The following is a 17935-nucleotide window of genomic DNA, read 5'->3' as shown; positions in this document are numbered from 1 at the left end:
GCTATGGAAACAACCTAGGTGCCCTTCAAAAGATGAATGGATATAGAAAATGTGGTATATTTACACAGTGGAATATTATCAGCCTTAAAGAAGAATGAAATTATGGCATTTGCTGGCAAATGGATAGAAATGGATACTATCTCGCAAAGTGAAATAAGCCAATCCCCCCAAACCAAAGGCCGAATGTTCTCTCTGATGTGTGGATGCTAACACATAGCAAGGGGGGAAGGGGAAGAACAGAAGTTCAGTGAAAGGGAAATGAAGGGAAGGTGGGTAGGAAAAGAAAAGACAGTGAGGCCCACACAGGATTACTGGGTACCCAAGCAGGCACAACACCCACACAGATTTCTCTTTTACACTTCCTAAGATAAAACAACTCTATATCCTTACCTTCTATCTCCTCAGCATATTGTCCTGCTTCTCACCACTGATTCTCTGTCCACCATAAGAAACTGTAAACCATTTTACAAACCTACTGAGTATATTGTAGATAATAATTGAATTCATCATTTCTGTACATTGTGACCAAACTGTAAATGTCTTAATAGCAAACATTTGTTTTTAGTATATACTGTTTATATCGGAATTTGATAACATTGTCCTTCACCTCAAAGGAGAGGTATTGGATCCCTACTGGGGCACAATAAGCCTATAGGGTAAAAGCGGTAATACCTCAGATCCACAGTGCTAGTAGGGAAGACACAAGCAATATGAAAAGAAAGGGAAAAAAGTGCCCCAATCATATCAATATACCACATTATTAGAATCCATGGCCAGTACAGCAGAAAAAATGTCAGAGAAGGAGTTCAGGACGTACATGATTAAAATGTTTTGCAACATAAAGGATTATATAAGAGAGAAAATACAGACAGCAAAAGATCATTTGGAAAGAACCTATATAAACAAATATAGGAAGCAAAAGATAATTTTAATAGGGAGATGGAGGTTCTAAAACAAACGAACAGAAATCCTTGAAATGAAAGAAATAATAAACCAAATTAAAAGTTTAATTGAAAGCATTACAAATTAGATCACTTGGAAGACAGGACTTCAGACAATGAAGACAGAATATAAATCTTGAAAAGAATGTAGACTACACAGTGAAACCATGAGCAGAACATTCAAGAAATATGGGATAGCATAAAAAGACCATATTTAAGAGTAATTGGGATAAAGGAAGGCACAGAAGTTCAAACCAAACGAATGAGCAATCTATTCAATGAAATAATATCAGAAAAATTTCCAAACATGAAGAACAAATTAGAAAATCAAATTCAAGAAGCTTACAGGATGCCATATGTACAAAATCACAACAGATTTACACCACAGAATATTCTAATGAAAATGTTTAATATACAAAATAAGAAGAGAACATTAAAAGGCATGAGAGAAAGGAATCAGATTGTATTTAGGGAGAAATCAATTAGAGTATGTGCAGATTTTTCAACCCAGATCCTGAGAGCTAGAAGATCCCAGAACAGCAAGTATCAAGTTCTGAAAAAAAATGGACGCCAACCAAGAATCTTATATCCAGAAAAATTAAGCTTTAGATTTGATAATGAAATAAAAACCTTCCATGATACACAAAAGTTAAAAGAAATTACAACTTGAAAGCCTGCACTACAGAACATCCTCCACAAAATATTCCATGAAGAGGAATTGAAAAACAATAATTGAAAAACATCAATGAAAAACAACAATGAAAATCAGCAAAGGGAGGTATTACACTAAAGCAAAAAAGAATCAAAGGAGAAACTAAGTCAAGTTAAATACCAAAAATAAACAAAAATGGCTGGGTATACAAATCATGTCTCAATAATAACCCTGAATATTAATGGCCTAAACTCACCAATCAAAAGACATACACTGGCAGATTGTATTAAAAAAAAAAAAAGACCCAACAATATGCTGCCTTCAGAAGACTCATCTTTTAGAAACAGATATCTACAGACTGTAAGTAAAAGGTTGGGAAAAATCATACCACTCACATGGACTGCAGAAGCAAGCAGGGGTTTCCATCCTCATATCAAATAAAGTGGATTCAAGTCAAAGTTAATCAAAAGGGATAAAGAAGGATATTTCATATTGCTTAAGGGAACCATTCATCAAGAAGACATTAACAATAGTAAATTTATAAGCTCCAAATAATGCAGCGACTACATTCATCAAACAAACTCTTTTCAAGTTCAAGAGTCAAATACACCAAAACACAATAATTCTGGGTGACTTTAACACACCTCTTTCACCACTGAATAGATCATCCAAACAAAACCTGAACAAAGAAATTATAGAATTCAATAATACAATCAATAACTTTAGACTTAAATGACATATAGAATATTTCATCCTTCAATAAAAGAATACTTTTTTCCAGCAGCACATGGATCCTTCTCTAAAATAGACCATATATTATGCCACAAAGCAATTCTTAGCAAATATAAAAAAGTAGAGATACTACTCTGCATTCTATCAGATCATAATAGAATGAAATTAGAAATCAATGATAAAATAAAAAATAAAAGCTACTCCAACACCTGGAGACTAAATAATATGCTACTGAATGAACAATGTGTTGCAAAAGTCATCAATGAGGAGATTAAAAAATGCTTCGAGGTAAATGAGAACACAGATACAATGTGTCAAAATCTCTGGGACGCAATGAAGAGAAAAGTTCATTGCAAGGATTTCATTCCTTAAAAGAAGAAAAGTCAACAACAACAAAAAAAGACTTAATATTACATCTCAAAGCCCAAGAAAAAGAACAAATTAACACCAAAAAGCAGTAGAAGACAGGAAATAATTAAAATCAGAGCTGAAATCAATAAAATAGAAACAAAAGATGGGCTGGGGATGTGGCTCAAGCGGTAGCGCGCTCGCCTGGCATGCGTGCGGCCCGGGTTCGATCCTCAGCACCACATACCAACAAAGATGTTGTGTCCGCCGAGAACTAAAAAATAAACATTAAAAATCCTCTCTCTCTCTCTCTCCTCTCTCACTCTCTCTTTAAAAAAAAAAAAAGAAACAATTGAAAAAATAACAAAAGAAAAAGTTGATTCTTTGAAAAAACAAACAAAATTGACAAACCCTTAGCCATGCTAATAAGAGGAGAGAGAAAACTCAAATTACTAACATACATGAAGAAAAAGGAAATATCACAATAGACACTACAGAAATACAGAAGATAATTAGAAATTATTTTGAAAACTTGTACTCCCACAAAACAAAATATTGAAGGACTTGACAAATTTCTAGAATTAGATGATTTGCCCAAATTGAATCAGGATGATATATACAATTTAAACAAATCAATTTCAAGCAATGAAATAAATAGAAGACAACATCAGAAGGCTACCAACCAAGAAAAGTCCCAGACCAGAAGTAAACACAGCCGAGTTCTACCAGACCTTTAAAGAAGAACTAATACCAATTCTCTTCAATTTATTTCAGGAAATAGAAAAAGAGGGAGCACTTCCAAACTCATTCTGTGAGGCCAATGTCACCCAAAACCAGACAAAGACATATCAAAGAAAGAAAACTTCTCAATAAAATTCTGGCAAATCGAATACAAAAACATATCAAAAAGTTCATTCCAGGGATGATAATTTCATTGAAACCAGCGGCGATAGGTGTGTAACCCCCTAGCCTTCCCTGTCCACACAGCGGGGAAATCTTAAGGGCCCCTCCCAGCTCTCCCATGAGCGCAATAGCCAGACCGAGGGAATCAGACGTGCTGCGGGACCCATGGCTCGGAACTCCTGGCTACAGCTCCCACCAGTGCTGACAGCTGAGGTCTCTTGCACCAGCTACCAGGGGCGTGGCTACCGGAGGGCAAGCAAAATACGCTGAGGGTTCTCAGCCCCAAGCTCTACAAACTTAGGATCTGAGGGAATGGCAAACAGGGAGAGTGTGCCCAGTCGTTCATGAAAATAGGGCTCTTGGGAGCAGACCTGGCATGTAGCAAGTATTGTGGTGAGTGTCACCGGTGAGCGGGGCCTGGCTTGAGAAAAAGTGGGGAAGTGACTAGACACAAGAGAAGGCCCTAGGCACTCAGGATTGGAGACTCCCCCAGTCTGGGAGGAGGAGCTGCTGCACAGTGATTGGTTCCCGTTTATTGAGAGGAGAAGCTTGGCCTGGTGGGCACAGCGCCACCTACTGGAAGAGAAGTTAATCAAACTCTAAGACTGCATTTATTAATTTTTTTTAATTTGTTTTTTTTCATTTTCATTTTTTTGTTTTTTGAATTTTCTAAATTATTTTTTAAATTTTAATTTTTATCTTTTTCATTATTTTTAAAATTTTTTTTCTTTTTTTCTTTTCTATTTTTTTCTTTTGTCTTTTCATTTCTTTTCAATTTCCTTATTCCCCCTTCCTTGAATTCTACCTGCTTACTCTCATTCTCTTTAGTGACTTCTTCCCTTCTCTTCTAATACCTTTCCTCCCAAGCATCAAATAAATTTATAGGAGTAAACAGTAACTCAGCAGTCAAACAGAACAAGAAGTAACATGAGCAGCTTCAAAAAGCAAGGAAGAAAAGGAGTACAAACAATGCAGGTCAGCCTAAATATTCAGGAGGACCTAGAGTCAGCAGAAAAATGGCCATATAAAGAACTCAAGGAACACCTTAGACAGATGGAATGGAACCTTAAAGAGGATATGAGACAGCAAATTCAAACAGTGAAAGAACACATTGAAAATGAATTACATAAACAGATAAAAGAAGAAAATAAGCAACTTTATCAGGAGATAGAGATTATTAAAAAAAATCAAACAATAATTCTAGAAATGAAGGAAACTATAAACCAAATTAAAAACTCAAATGAGAGCAACACTAACAGAGTGGAGCAAGTAGAAGCCAGAACGACAGATAATGAAGACAAAATATATCATCTTGAAAAGAGTCTAGCCAACTCAGAAAGGCTGGTAAAAAATCACGAGAAAAACATCCAAGAGATATGGGATAACATAAAAAAACCAAACTTAAGAGTCATCGGGATAGAGGAAGGTATAGAGGTTCAAACCAAGGGAATGAGCAACCTGCTGAATGAAATAATTATAGAAAACTTTCCAGAAATAAAAAAGGAAACGGATATACAAATTATAGATGCATACAGGACACCGAGCATACAACATCACAGTAGACCAACGCCAAGACACATTGTTATGAAGATATCCAATATTCAGAACAAAGAGAAAATATTAAAAGCTACAAGAGAAAGGAGGCAGATTACATTCAGGGGTAAACCAATAAGGTTAACAACGGATTTTTTATCACAGATGCTGAAAGTGAGAAGATCCTGGAACAACGTATTTCAAACACTGAAAGACAATGGATGCCAACCAAGAATTTTGTATCCAGCAAAATTAAGCTTCAGGTATGACAACGAAATAAAAATCTTTCATGATAAACAAAAGTTAAAAGAATTTGCAGCCAGAAAACCAGCATTGCAAAGCATCCTGAGCAAAACTACAAGAGGAAGAAATGAAAAACAATAACCAAAACCATCAGGGGAAAGTGCCTCAGTAAAGACAGAGGGCGGGGGGAAAGCTAATCATGGAGAAACAAACTAAATATAAAAAAAAGATAAATAATCAAACATGGCACAATTCACAATAGCTAAACTGTGGTACCAACCCAGATGTCCTTCAATAGATGAATGGATAAAAAAAGTGGCATTTATACACAATGGAGTATTATGCAGCACTAAAAAATGACAAAATCATGGAATTTGCAGGGAAATGGGTGGCACTAGAGCAGATTATGCTAAGTGAAGCTAGCCAATCCCTAAAAAACAAATGCTAAATGTCTTCTTTGATATAATGAGAGCAACTAAGAACAGAGCAGGGAGGAAGAGCAGGAAGAAAAGATTAACATTAAATAGAGACATGAGGTGGGAGGGAAAGGGAGAGAAAAGGGAAATTGCATGGAAATGGAGGGAGACCCTCTTGTTATACAAAATTACATATAAGAGGTTGTGAGGGGAATGGGAAAAAAAACAAGGAGAGAAATGAATTACAGTAGATGGGGTAGAGAGAGAAGATGGGAGGGGAAGGGAGGGGGGATAGTAGAGGATAGGAAAGGTAGCAGAATACAACAGTTACTAATATGGCATTATGTAAAAATGTGGATGTGTAACCAATGTGATTCTGCAATCTCTATTTGGGGTAAAAATGGTAGTTCATAATCCATTTGAATCTAATGTATGAAATATGATATGTCAAGAGCTTTGTAATGTTTTGAACAACCAATAAAAAAAATCCAAAAAAAAGAAAACTACCCCATTTACAATAGCCTCAAAAAAATAAAATAATTGGGAAACAAACCTAACAAAAGAGGCAAAAGACCTCTAAAAGCCTGCTAAAGAAAGAAACTAAAAAAGACCTTAGAAGATGGAAAGATCTCTCTTGTTCTTGGATAAGCAGAATTAATATTGTCAAAATGACCATACCACCAAAAGCATTATACAGATTTGATGCAATTCCAATCAAAATCCCAAAGACATTTCTCATAGAAATAGAAAAAACAGTCATGAAATTCATCTGGAAAAATAAGAGATCCAGAATAGCTAATGCAATACTTTGCAAGAAGAATGAAGTAGGTGGCATCACTATACCAGACCTTAAACTATACTACAGAGCAAAAGGAACAAAAACAGCATGGTATTGGCACTAAAGCAGACTGGTAGGCCAATGGTACAGAATAGAGGGCACAGAGACTAACCCACAAAACTACAATTATCTTATATTAGACAAAGGTGCCAAAAACATGAATTGAAGAAAAGATAGCCTCTTCAACAAATGGAGCTGGGAAAACTGGAAATTCATATGCAACAAAATGAAGTTAAATCCCTATCTCTCACTATGCACAAAACTCAACTCACAATGGATCAAGGATTTAGGAATAAAACCAGAGACCCTGAATCTAATAGAAGAAAAGGTAGATCCTAATCTCTAGCATGTGAGATTAGGCCCCAACTTCCTTAACAAGACTCCTGTGGCGCAAGAATTAAAATCAAGAATCAATAAATGGGATGGACTCAAACTAAAAAGTTTCTTCTCAGCAAAAGAAACAATCTGTAAGGTGAATAGAGAGCCTACATCTTGGGAGCAAATCTTTAACCCTCACACATGAGAGAGAGCGCTAATCTCTAAATTATATAAAGAACTCAAAAAGCTAAACACTAAAAAAACAAATAACCTAATCAATAAATTGGCCAAGAACCTGAAGAGACACTTCTCAGAAGATGATGTACAATCAATCAACAAATACATAAAAAAGTCTATCATCACTAGCAATTAGAGAAACGCAAATCAAAACTGAGATTTCATCTCACCACAGTCAGCATGGCAGCTATTTTTTAAAAATATTTTTTTAGTTGTAGTTGAACACAATATCTTTACTTGTATGTGATGCTGAGGATAAAACCCAGTGCCCCACATATGCACAGCAGGCGCTCTACCACTGAGCCCCAGCCCCAGCCCCAGAATGGCAGCTATTAAGAATACAAACAACAATAAGTGTTGGCGAGGATGTGGGGAAAATGGTACACTCGGGGCTGGGGCTGTAGCTCAGTGGTAGAGCGCTTACCTAGCATGTGTGAGGCACTGGGTTTGATCCTAAGCACCACATAAAAATAAATAAAATAAAGGTATTGTATTCCTCTACAACTAAAAAAACTTAAAAAAAAAAAAAAAGGTACACTCATAACACTGCTGGTGGGACTGCAAAGTGGTGCAGCCAATATATAAAGTAGTATGGAGATTTCTTGGAAAATTGGGAATGGAACCAACATTTGACCCAGTTGTCCCTCTCCTCAGTCTATACCCAAAGGACTTAAAAACAGCATACTTCAGGGACACAGCCACATCAATGTTTAGTGCAGCACAATTCACAATAGCTAAACTGTGGAACCAACCTAGGCGCTCTTCAGTAGATGAATGGATAAAGAAAATATGGTATGTATACACAATGGAATATGACTCAGCAATAAAGGAGAATAAAATCATGGCATTTGCAGGTAAATGGATAAAGTTGGAGAATATAATTCTAAGTGAAGTTAGCTAATCCCCAAAAAACAAATGCCTAATGTTTTTTCTGATATGAGGCAGCTGATTCATAGTGGAGTTGAAAGGGGGAGCATGGGAAGATTAGACAAACTCTAGATGGAGCAAAGGGGAGAGGGCAAGAGGGTAAAAAAGATGGTGAAATTAGGTGGACATCATTACCCTAAGTACATGTATGAAGACACAAATGGTGTGAATATACTTTATATACTACCAGAGATATGAAAAATTGTGCCCTATATGTTTAGTATGAATTGTAATGCATTCTGCTTTCATATATAACAAATTAAAATAATTTAAAAAAGAAAAGACAATGGAATAAATCTGAAATAACTTTCCTTTATACATATATGAAAACACCACAATGAAGCTCCAATAATATATAACAACAAGACTGGCATCCCAATTAGAATAAGATATACTCCATGTTTATATCAATGTCAAAATACGCTCTACTGCCATCTATTAAAAGAACAAATAAAAAATGCAAAAAAGAGAAAATGTCCAGAAAGCAGCAATAAAAAATAAAATTTAATAAGTGGGAATAATAGGTTAAGAGATAGAAGAGAAAATAAGAAAACTTAATATGTAATTAGATTCTGAGAAGGAAAGGCAGGAGGAGAGAGAACAAGACAGAGTCAATATTTGTAAAAAAAAAAAAAAGAGCTGAGAAATTTCCAAAACTGATGAAACACACTCTCCCACATATTAAAGTCTAGCAAATCTCAAATAGAATAAAGAAAAATAAATCGTTACAGAGATACATGACAATAAAAGTTCAAATACTAAAGAAAATGAAAACACCTTAAAATTGGCCATGAAATGCAGGCTACCTTCATAGGAAAAAAATTAGACTGACAGCTGACTTCTCATCAGTAACAACATTCCACACTTCTATCAGAGGCAATGGAATGATAACTTCAAAGTACTGAGAGGAAATAACTGTCAATCTAGTATTCTGTATCTAATGAAAATATTGTTGAAGGATGGAAAAAAAAATAAATGTATTTATTTTCAAATAAAAAAGCAACATTTAAAGAAACAATAAAGGGGGCTGGGGATGTGGCTCAAGCGGTAGCATGCTCGTGCGGCCCAGGTTCGATCCTCAGCACCACATATCAACAAAGATGTTGTGTCCGCCGAGAACTGAAAAATAAATGTTAAAAATTCTCTCTCTCTCTCCTCTCTCACTCTCTCAAAAAAAAAAAAAAGAAAGAAAGAAAGAAAGAAACAATAAAGACTGGATTTAGGCAGAAGGAAAGCAATATCAAAGAGTCCAGATAAAAAGTCTTCTTACGTAGACTGAGCAAGAATTCAAGCATTTGGTAGGTCCTTAGATGTTAGAACATTAAAATATCTTCCAACAATGAAGAGAATTATATATGTAAAGTTTTAATCTCTTAGGGCCAAACACTAGATCCAGAGTATAACATTACTTGAGTTTCCACCTCACCTGAGTTGTTGACTTACTAGTAAATTTGACATTTCTTCAGTCACACCTGAAAATGGAGACAATATTTAGTTTGCTAATTAGTCACAACAGGGGTACTATTATTTCTATTTCACAAACAGAAAAAAACAACTCTAAGAGGGTGATTTCTCTAAGACTGCACAGCTAACAGAACTCAAGCCAGTTTTCTGATGCAAATATTATACTTTTTAAATACTACTGCCTTTAAAATGCTTCTAATTATTTTTAGAAGTAGAACCCATTTATTAAACAAAAGGTAACTCAGAACCAAAATATATGGACAGATAAAATTGGAGGAAACTGTGTTCTGATTGAAGAGAAGGTGTGCCTAAAGCCCCAGTTATTCAGCCTCCCCATCAGCAGCAGGGCCTCAACTCTTGTGGAATAGTTAATTTCAAGCTCACTGATTGAGGCCTTCATCTTGCTCTGACCTTATGAAGAGCTTTCACTCACTCACATTAGTTTCTGGCACAAATCACTTTCTCTTATCCACTTTGTATTCCTTCTACCACAAACACTGAATGCCAACAATCACTTTCAGATATCCAAGACTCTAGAAGGTCTGTGAACCCCCTAAAATTAATAGAATACAGAATATGTAAATACGTGTCTATAATTTTTACAGGGAGAGGGGCTATGGAGCAAAGGAGTAATTCAAGGAAGAGGTCCAGGATCTAAAACCGGGTAAGCCCGTTTAGCTGGTTCATAACATCATGGCTTTTATTCACACCTGAAATATTAAAACTCTAGGCCAATTTTCCTGGTTTATCCTTGTTTTCTATTTCACTATTATACAAATTCTTCTTCTCTAAATACTCTCAGTCTAGTCCAACTTCTGAATCTTTATATCTCCCTCAAGGCAGATGATGACCCTGTCTTGGGAGCAAGACCCAAAGGTAGCTCATATTGTCTTTGTTTTGTGTAATGAATTTCATAGAATTCCACAGTTCAAAAAATCATTTTTGTTGTTGTTTTACTGTGAATCAAACGTTAGGCCCTGCAAATGTTAGACAAATCCTCTAAAATTGAGTTTGCCATGTAAATAAATGGATAGCACTGGCTTACTTTTACCTTTTATGCCTATATTATATAATGCATTAAAATGTCAATAAAAGGCATATAAAATACTATACACAATCCTAGCCAATTTGTAATGGGTGATCAATATTTATTTGTTGAATAAGTGAACACTTATTTATAGTGGGTTTAGTTGTTATAGCCAATCATCATTATACTTAGATGACAAAGAATGCATTTTTCTTAGTTGAATGCATAAAATGAATCATTTTCCAGTTTGGTTTTATACCCAGTATGATTATAAAGTAACTAAATTGATCACTATAATTAGACTCTTTACTTGAGAGTCATATTACATATGGTTTTCCTATGAGTAGGTAAAAAAGACTGCTTCTAGGCTCAGTTGGTTGAGTGCTTGCCTTGCATGCACAAGGTCCTGGGTTCAATTCCCAGCACTACACACACACACACACACAAAGACTGCTTCTACCCTGACTCCTAGAGAACAAAAGTAGATATTATAAAAGTAGACATAGTTTTAGAGAAGTTTCCATGCTATTTCAGCTGACTTTATTTTGCTCTAAAATGTAAATTTCTCTTGTCCCATTACAGCAATATTATCCTCTGTGTCAATTTTTTGTATTTGGTTCTAATCTATTTCTAGTTTATTTGTATCTCAAATTAACATTTACTCAAACTTTTATATCAGTATAGTTTATGTTCAATTACTTTTTCAATTTCAATGAATTTTCATCAGATCACTATGTAAAGGCCAATACTGATTTCTGAAGCACTAGCCAATATCTTAGGTTCATTAGCTCACTTACAGCCCAGTGCTAATGTTTCATAGAAAACACAAGTCTGAAATTAGGAAACCTTCTTACTTTTGGTCTGAGGCTGTATTTCAAAACTGGCATTTTCACAATTGAGAGCACCTGTAAACAAGACCTGAAGGAGAATGTAAATGAGCAAAGCAAATCCATCGGTGTGATTGGAAAAGTAAGTTCACATGCTATGGATAAAGGGAAAAAAGTGCCATTTCCTTTTTGAAAGAAAAAACACAGATGGCCTTTGATAACCAGAATATTTCTCTTCTATTATTTATTTTTTGTATTATTAAAAGTTTCTTCATTAAAGATTTTCAAAAACTTAGTAATGTAAACTTTAGGATTTTTTTTTTTTAGAGAGAGAGAGAATTTTTTAAAATATTTATTTATTTTTTAGTTCTCGGCGGACACAAATCTTTGTTTGTATGTGGTGCTGAGGATCGAACCCGGGCCGCATGTATGCCAGGCGAGTGTGCTACCGCTTGAGCCACATCCCCAGCCCTTTAGGATATTTCTTGCTGATAACTACTCAGCAAGATTCCTTAGTGTTGTTGGAATGAGATGGACATCATTACCCTAGGTAAATGTCTGCGTGTATATACGGTGTGACCCTATATCATGTACAACCAGAGAAACGAAAAGCTGTGCTGCAATTGTGTACAATGAATCAAAATGTATTCTGCTGTCATATATACCTAATTATAAAAAATAAATTAATTTAAAAAAGATTCCTTAGTGATTAAAAATACAACTGATTTTTGTAGACACATCTTGGCATTAATACTGACAACCTAAAGAGAGACAGGATTCATGCACGGTGGCCTTTGTACTTTTGTGTGAAGTGAAATAGGACTGGATAATGATACTGCATAATAACCTTTTAAAAATTAATTTATAAAATAATAATCTACTAATGTTATGCTCATACTCCACTATTTACAAAATACATTTACAAGATGGGAATGATAATACCAGGCTCTTTCAAAAGTTGTATAAAGAAAACATAGTCTGAAGTGCTGAAAATTGCATTTAACGTCATATGCATCAACTGAAAAAAATATAGCTAATGGTTTTTCCATACTTAATGAAGCCATTTTTTCCTTAAAAATGCTATTTTGGCATTTATGATCTAGGTAGTAATTATTTTTAAAAAATAACTAGAAAATCTAATATCTTATTCTTACGTATGTGAAATATTGTTAAAAGTATGTTGGATCACTTCTACTTAGATAAACCTCATAACTACATTATTGTCATAATATGAAAAGCCTGCAATTATGAAATTAAAAGCACAAAATGACTATTTTATAAATGTCTTTTTTATGTTAAAGCAAAGTGACTTATTGATATTGCTTTATAAAATAAGATTATTGGGCTGGGAGTACATAGTTTAGTGGTAGAAGGATCACTTAGTATGTACAAATCCCTGAGTACTATCTCCAACACCTCAAATATGCACATATACTGAACACAGTATAACATGATGATAATTCTTATCAAATAAGATTATAGTCATTTTTTTAAATCATATATGAATGAAAGAAAAGAATTCTTGAAGCAATGAATAAAGGTTGGAAAACAAACAAACTAGATTTTAAAAGAGACTCAGAACTCCCCACAAAGAAAAGCCCAGGCCCAGATGGCTTCAATGGTGAATTCTAATACTTTTTTTTTTAATATTTGTTTTTCAGGTGTAGATCGACACAACACAATGCCTTTATTTTTATATGGTGCTGAGGATGGAACCTGGGTCCCGCCCTTGCTAGGTGAGCACTCCACCATTGAGCCACACAATCCCAGCCCCAGAATTCTAACACTTAAAGAAGAATTAATATGATTCTTCACAAACTCTTCCAAAAATAAAAAAAAAAAGAAACACTTCCCAATTACTTTTAAGAGGCTAGTATCACACTGATACCAAAACCAAACACATCACAAGAAAAGAAAGGTACAGACCAATATTATGTAAAAACCTCAAAAACATGCTACCAGACTGAGTGCAGTAACATAAAAAAGGAATGGTGGATTATACCTTATGATCAAGTGGGTTACCCCAAGAGTGTAAGGTTAATGCAATATCCAAATATCAATTGATTAATATACCATATCAGTAGAATAAAAGACAAAAATGATCATTTCAATAGATGCAGAAACACATAACAAGCTAGGAATAGAAAGAAAATCCTTACCCAGATATTGTACATGTATGAAAAACCCAGAGCTAACATAAAACTCAATGGTGAAAAGCTAACTTTTTCCTAACATCAGAAAAAAATACAAGAATGTCTGCTCTTACAATTCCTTTTCAACATCATACTAACTGCCATCAAGAGAAGGCAATTATGCAAGAAAAGGGGATGTCAAAATCCAGACTAAAAAGACTGAATGACATGAAAATTAAGAAAATTCCATTGATGATAGCATCAAGAATAAAAAAAGAAAAAAATGTAACAAAAGAAGTACAAGATTTGTATTCTGAAGATCACAAAAGATGGTTGAAATATTAATCCTTTAACCTATAATGAAAGTTCATCATTATTTCCACTTAACAAATTTTAAAAGTAGGGCTTGGTGCTAAGGGTGTAGAAACTAAAGAAAACTATAAAAGTGAAAATAATACCATGGGAAAGATAGCCACATTCATGTATCAGAAGATATACGATGGTTAAAATTATCTAGTTTCATGTAGTCCCCACAAAATTCTCAACTTCATTTTTTTTGCAGAAATTGGCAAGCTGATCCTGAAATTCATATGAAAAATCAAGGAACACAAAATAACCAAAATAATCTTGAAAAATAACAAAATTGGAAAATTCACACTGATTTCAAAACCTACCATAAAGCTATAGTAATTAAGACAGAGTGCTATTGACAAAAGGAGACATATAAATTAATGGAAGAGAACTTAAGGTCCAAAAATAAACCCTTATATTTACAGACAAATGACTCCTCCGCCTCCCTACGAGGAATTGAACTCTGGTGAGTTTTACTACTGAGATACATCTCCACCCCTTTTTATTTTGGGTCTCACTAAATTGCAAAGGCTGGCCTTGAACTTGTCACTCCCCAAAGTAGCTAGGATTATAAATGTCCACCAAATTCAATGAGGAAAGAAGAGTCTAATGATGTAATGCTGTACAACTGGACATTTACATGCAAAAGAATGAGATTGGAGTCTACTTCACACAATATACAAAATTTAATTTAAAATGGATCAAGGACTCAAATATAAGAACTAGTATAATAAAACTCCAATTAGGCAACATAGATGTTTATCTTCATGACTTTGAATTAAGCTGTGAGTCTTAGATGACGCCAAACTATAAGCAACCAAGATAAATTGGACTTGTTCAAAAATTAAAACTTGTGTGCTTCAAGGGACATCAAGAAAGTGAAAAGACAGCCCGCACTGGGAGAAAATATCTGCAAATTATATATGTTATGAAATTTTTGCCCAGAATAAAGAGCTTCTACAACTCAATAATTAAAAAACAACCTGATTTTAAAAATGGACAAAGAATCGGAGGAGATTTTTCTCCAATGAGAAAATAAAATGGTGCTCAACATCATTTGCCTTCAAGAAAAGGAAAATCAACACCACAGTGAAACAATACTTCACACTCACTTGTACTGCTATAATAAAAGTGATTGACAATTAACAGGGTAAGGATGTTGAGAAACTGGAACTCATGAAAATGTCTGAATTGTGTACTTTTTTACAGTGATATATAATTGAAAACAAACTTTATATGGAATTAGAAGTTATTAGTTTAGCTAAAGTTTATAGAATCATGATTTTAACTAAAATTTTAAAGTCTAATAAAATATTCAAATAGATTTAATACAGTAAGCATTGTATTTCAGAAAAATAAACATTGAACTAGTAAAAATTTTCAGAACATATTGGATTAGAAACAACCTAAGATACAAAGCAACAATAATGGTTTATATTTCCCATATACTTGCTATGGGGCAGATTTTTTTTATATTTTAAACTTATGATGAAAGTTTTACCATCATTATTCCCATTTAACAGTTTAAAAAACTGGCATTTAGGAGCCAGGCATGGTGGTTGCATACCTGGCATCCCAGTGACTCAGAAAGCTGAGGAGGATCACAATTTCAAGGTCAGCCCCAACAACTTAGTGAGGCCCTCTATCAAAAAGCACCACATAAAAAAATAAACAAAAAGTTATATTAAAAAAAAAGTTGGTTGGGGACATAACTCAGTTGGTAGAGTGAGTTATTTTTTTTTTGTGGTTCTGGGTTCAATCCCCAGAACCACAAAAAAAAAATAAAAATTAAAAATAAATAAAGTTTGCACTTAATTAAAAAATAATTTGGGCTCAGAAGTTTGCCAAGTTCACATAATTCATAAATGTGTGGAGCTAGACTTAAACACAAGTCTCTGGGATTTCAGAGTATATATTCTGAATCATTATGCATATAGCTATTAAAATTATAAAAGCCCACAAAATTTTATACTGTCGTATTTATTATATAATTCCAAAATGTTTTTTATTTTTTTTCAAATTTTTATTCTTAAGTTTTAGGTAGACACATATCTTTATTTTTACATATTTATGTGGCTCCAAGTGCCTCATGCATGCTAGGCAAGCATTCTACCACTGAGCCACAACCCCAGTCCCCTAATTCCACAATTCTAATAATGATGCGTATATGTGTTTATATATTTACATATTTAAACATACATACACATACCTGTTTAGAAATGTGGCAATATGCAAAATATTAATAATGGTAGTAAATTATTGAGGTGGATGTCTTTGTAATTATCTGTATATCTAAATTTTGTAAAGTAAACATGTACCACTAATGTAATTTAAAAAAAAAATACTCTTCAGACTTTCTTCAGCAAATAAATTAGGCAACTGAAAAATACATATATACCAAATTTTCTCAATATTTAAGGTCAATATTTAAACCTAGATTAAATAAACATAAAATTATTCCATAACAAAAATAGCCAGTGTGCAGATTCCATTAGATTGAGAGTTTGAAGCCAGCCTCAGCAAAAGTGAGGTGCTAAGAAACTCAGTGAGACCCTGTCTAAATAAAATACAAAATAGGGCTGGGGATGTGGCTCAGTGCTGGAGTGCCCCTGAGTTCAATCCCTGGTACTCAAAAAAGAAAAAAAAAAAAGATTCAAAAAATTATTTGTTAATGTATATTTTTTAAAAGTTTTTTTTTTTTTTTTTTTTTTTTTTTTTACACTGGGCATGCTGGTACACACCTGTAATCCCAGAAGCTCAGGAGGCTGAGGCAAAAGGATTACAAATTCAAAGCTAGCTTTAGCAATTTAATTAAGCCTTATCCTGCCCATCCTTAGCCATATTTTAGGAATGTATAAAAAGATAAAGTTCCATATACTTTTAAAATGTGTCAGATTAAAAACCACTGTTTTTATGAAAGTTAAATTCCTTGAGGGAGCTAAGAGGTTAATTTTCAAACCTCTTAAGACCTTCTCAAGTAAATTCTCCTTATTTCAATGTGATTGTTTCAAATATTTAAAAAATCTTATTTTTTCTTGACAAGACCACACAGTTGTATGCATATAAACCATGATTAACAAGGTAAACTAGTTCAATATTCTAATATATTAACTCCAATTCTGTCAATTATGCTTCCTCTTCTGTACAACAAATCTCGTTGAATATCCAAGCTTTGGTCAATTCCTTTTATTTATTTTTTTAAATACTTGTTGCTCATTTTCATTGCTAAAAAATGAGTAGCCATTGACAATATTGCTTCACAGAAGCAATTTTTCCTGTTCACCTAGGAAACTATATAGCTAATTAATTAGTTACTTGGTCATATGCATAATGAACACTAAAAATAGGCTCGGGTTTTATGTTGTCCGAAATTCCCTTAATTACTGTTTAAACTCAAATTAGTTCAACTAAGGTGCTCAAATGTCACCTTCTCAGGTAATACCCATCTTGACCCCTTGTTTAAAACTGCAACTAGTTTCCCCTATTCCTCTCCCCTACTTTTGTACTGGGTTCCTTTACATTTATCACCTTCTAACACATCTTATGGTTTATTTATCTTCTTCCACTTTCTTGGGAAGTTTTTATTGATTTTGCTCCCAGTGCTTATGACATACATAGCAGATGCTATTGAATGACTAATCTTACTATGAGGTGAACAGTAGAAGCTGTTGCTTCTGTCTGAGCTTATTTGGTGATTTATACAAACAGGTGAAAATGTCATGGTTAACTTTGTAATTAGAGTAAACCATTAATTTTCACCCTTCTTGAAGCAGGAAAGTACTTTCTCCGGTAGCCTCAACAGAAACCAATACCTACAAGAGAAGGTTTATACTCCTAAAATAGTGGCTCAGAACCTGAGAACACAAACAGGATCCAGACAGAAAAGTTGTACATCTGAGATTTTGCAGGGAAAGGGATCTTCCTTTTTTATATATTTTGGATCTCATTTTTCCCATAACAAGTATCTATTTTATCAATTAATATGATTAAAAATTAATTCATATACTATGTGGGATATTTTGGAAAGCAACAAATAAAGTGTTAAA

General features: G+C 33.9%; 1 protein-coding gene across 10 annotated transcripts in view; it reads right to left on the bottom strand.

Moving 5' to 3' along the window:
• N4bp2l2 (NEDD4 binding protein 2 like 2) overlaps positions 1–17935 on the bottom strand; it is an 87742-nt gene that overhangs the window by 27172 nt on the left and 42635 nt on the right. The window contains exons 7-8 of one of the 10 annotated variants that reach the window (XM_078016137.1): positions 11434–11497; positions 9540–9560 (exon numbers count right to left, since the gene is read on the bottom strand). The exons of 8 other annotated variants lie outside the window; for them this stretch is intronic. In XM_078016137.1, the coding sequence (XP_077872263.1) occupies positions 9555–9560; positions 11434–11497 (70 nt within the window). In that variant the 3' untranslated portion in view covers positions 9540–9554. Of the gene's footprint in view, positions 1–9539; positions 9561–11370; positions 11498–17935 lie in introns of those variants that run through there. One more of the 10 variants, XM_078016136.1, reaches the window with a different exon arrangement.

The sequence above is a fragment of the Ictidomys tridecemlineatus genome, chromosome 6, assembly GCF_052094955.1.
Source record: "Ictidomys tridecemlineatus isolate mIctTri1 chromosome 6, mIctTri1.hap1, whole genome shotgun sequence".
NCBI lineage: Eukaryota > Metazoa > Chordata > Mammalia > Rodentia > Sciuridae > Ictidomys > Ictidomys tridecemlineatus.
Note: the sequence above shows the minus strand (reverse complement) of the source record. Positions and strands in the feature narration are given on the sequence as shown.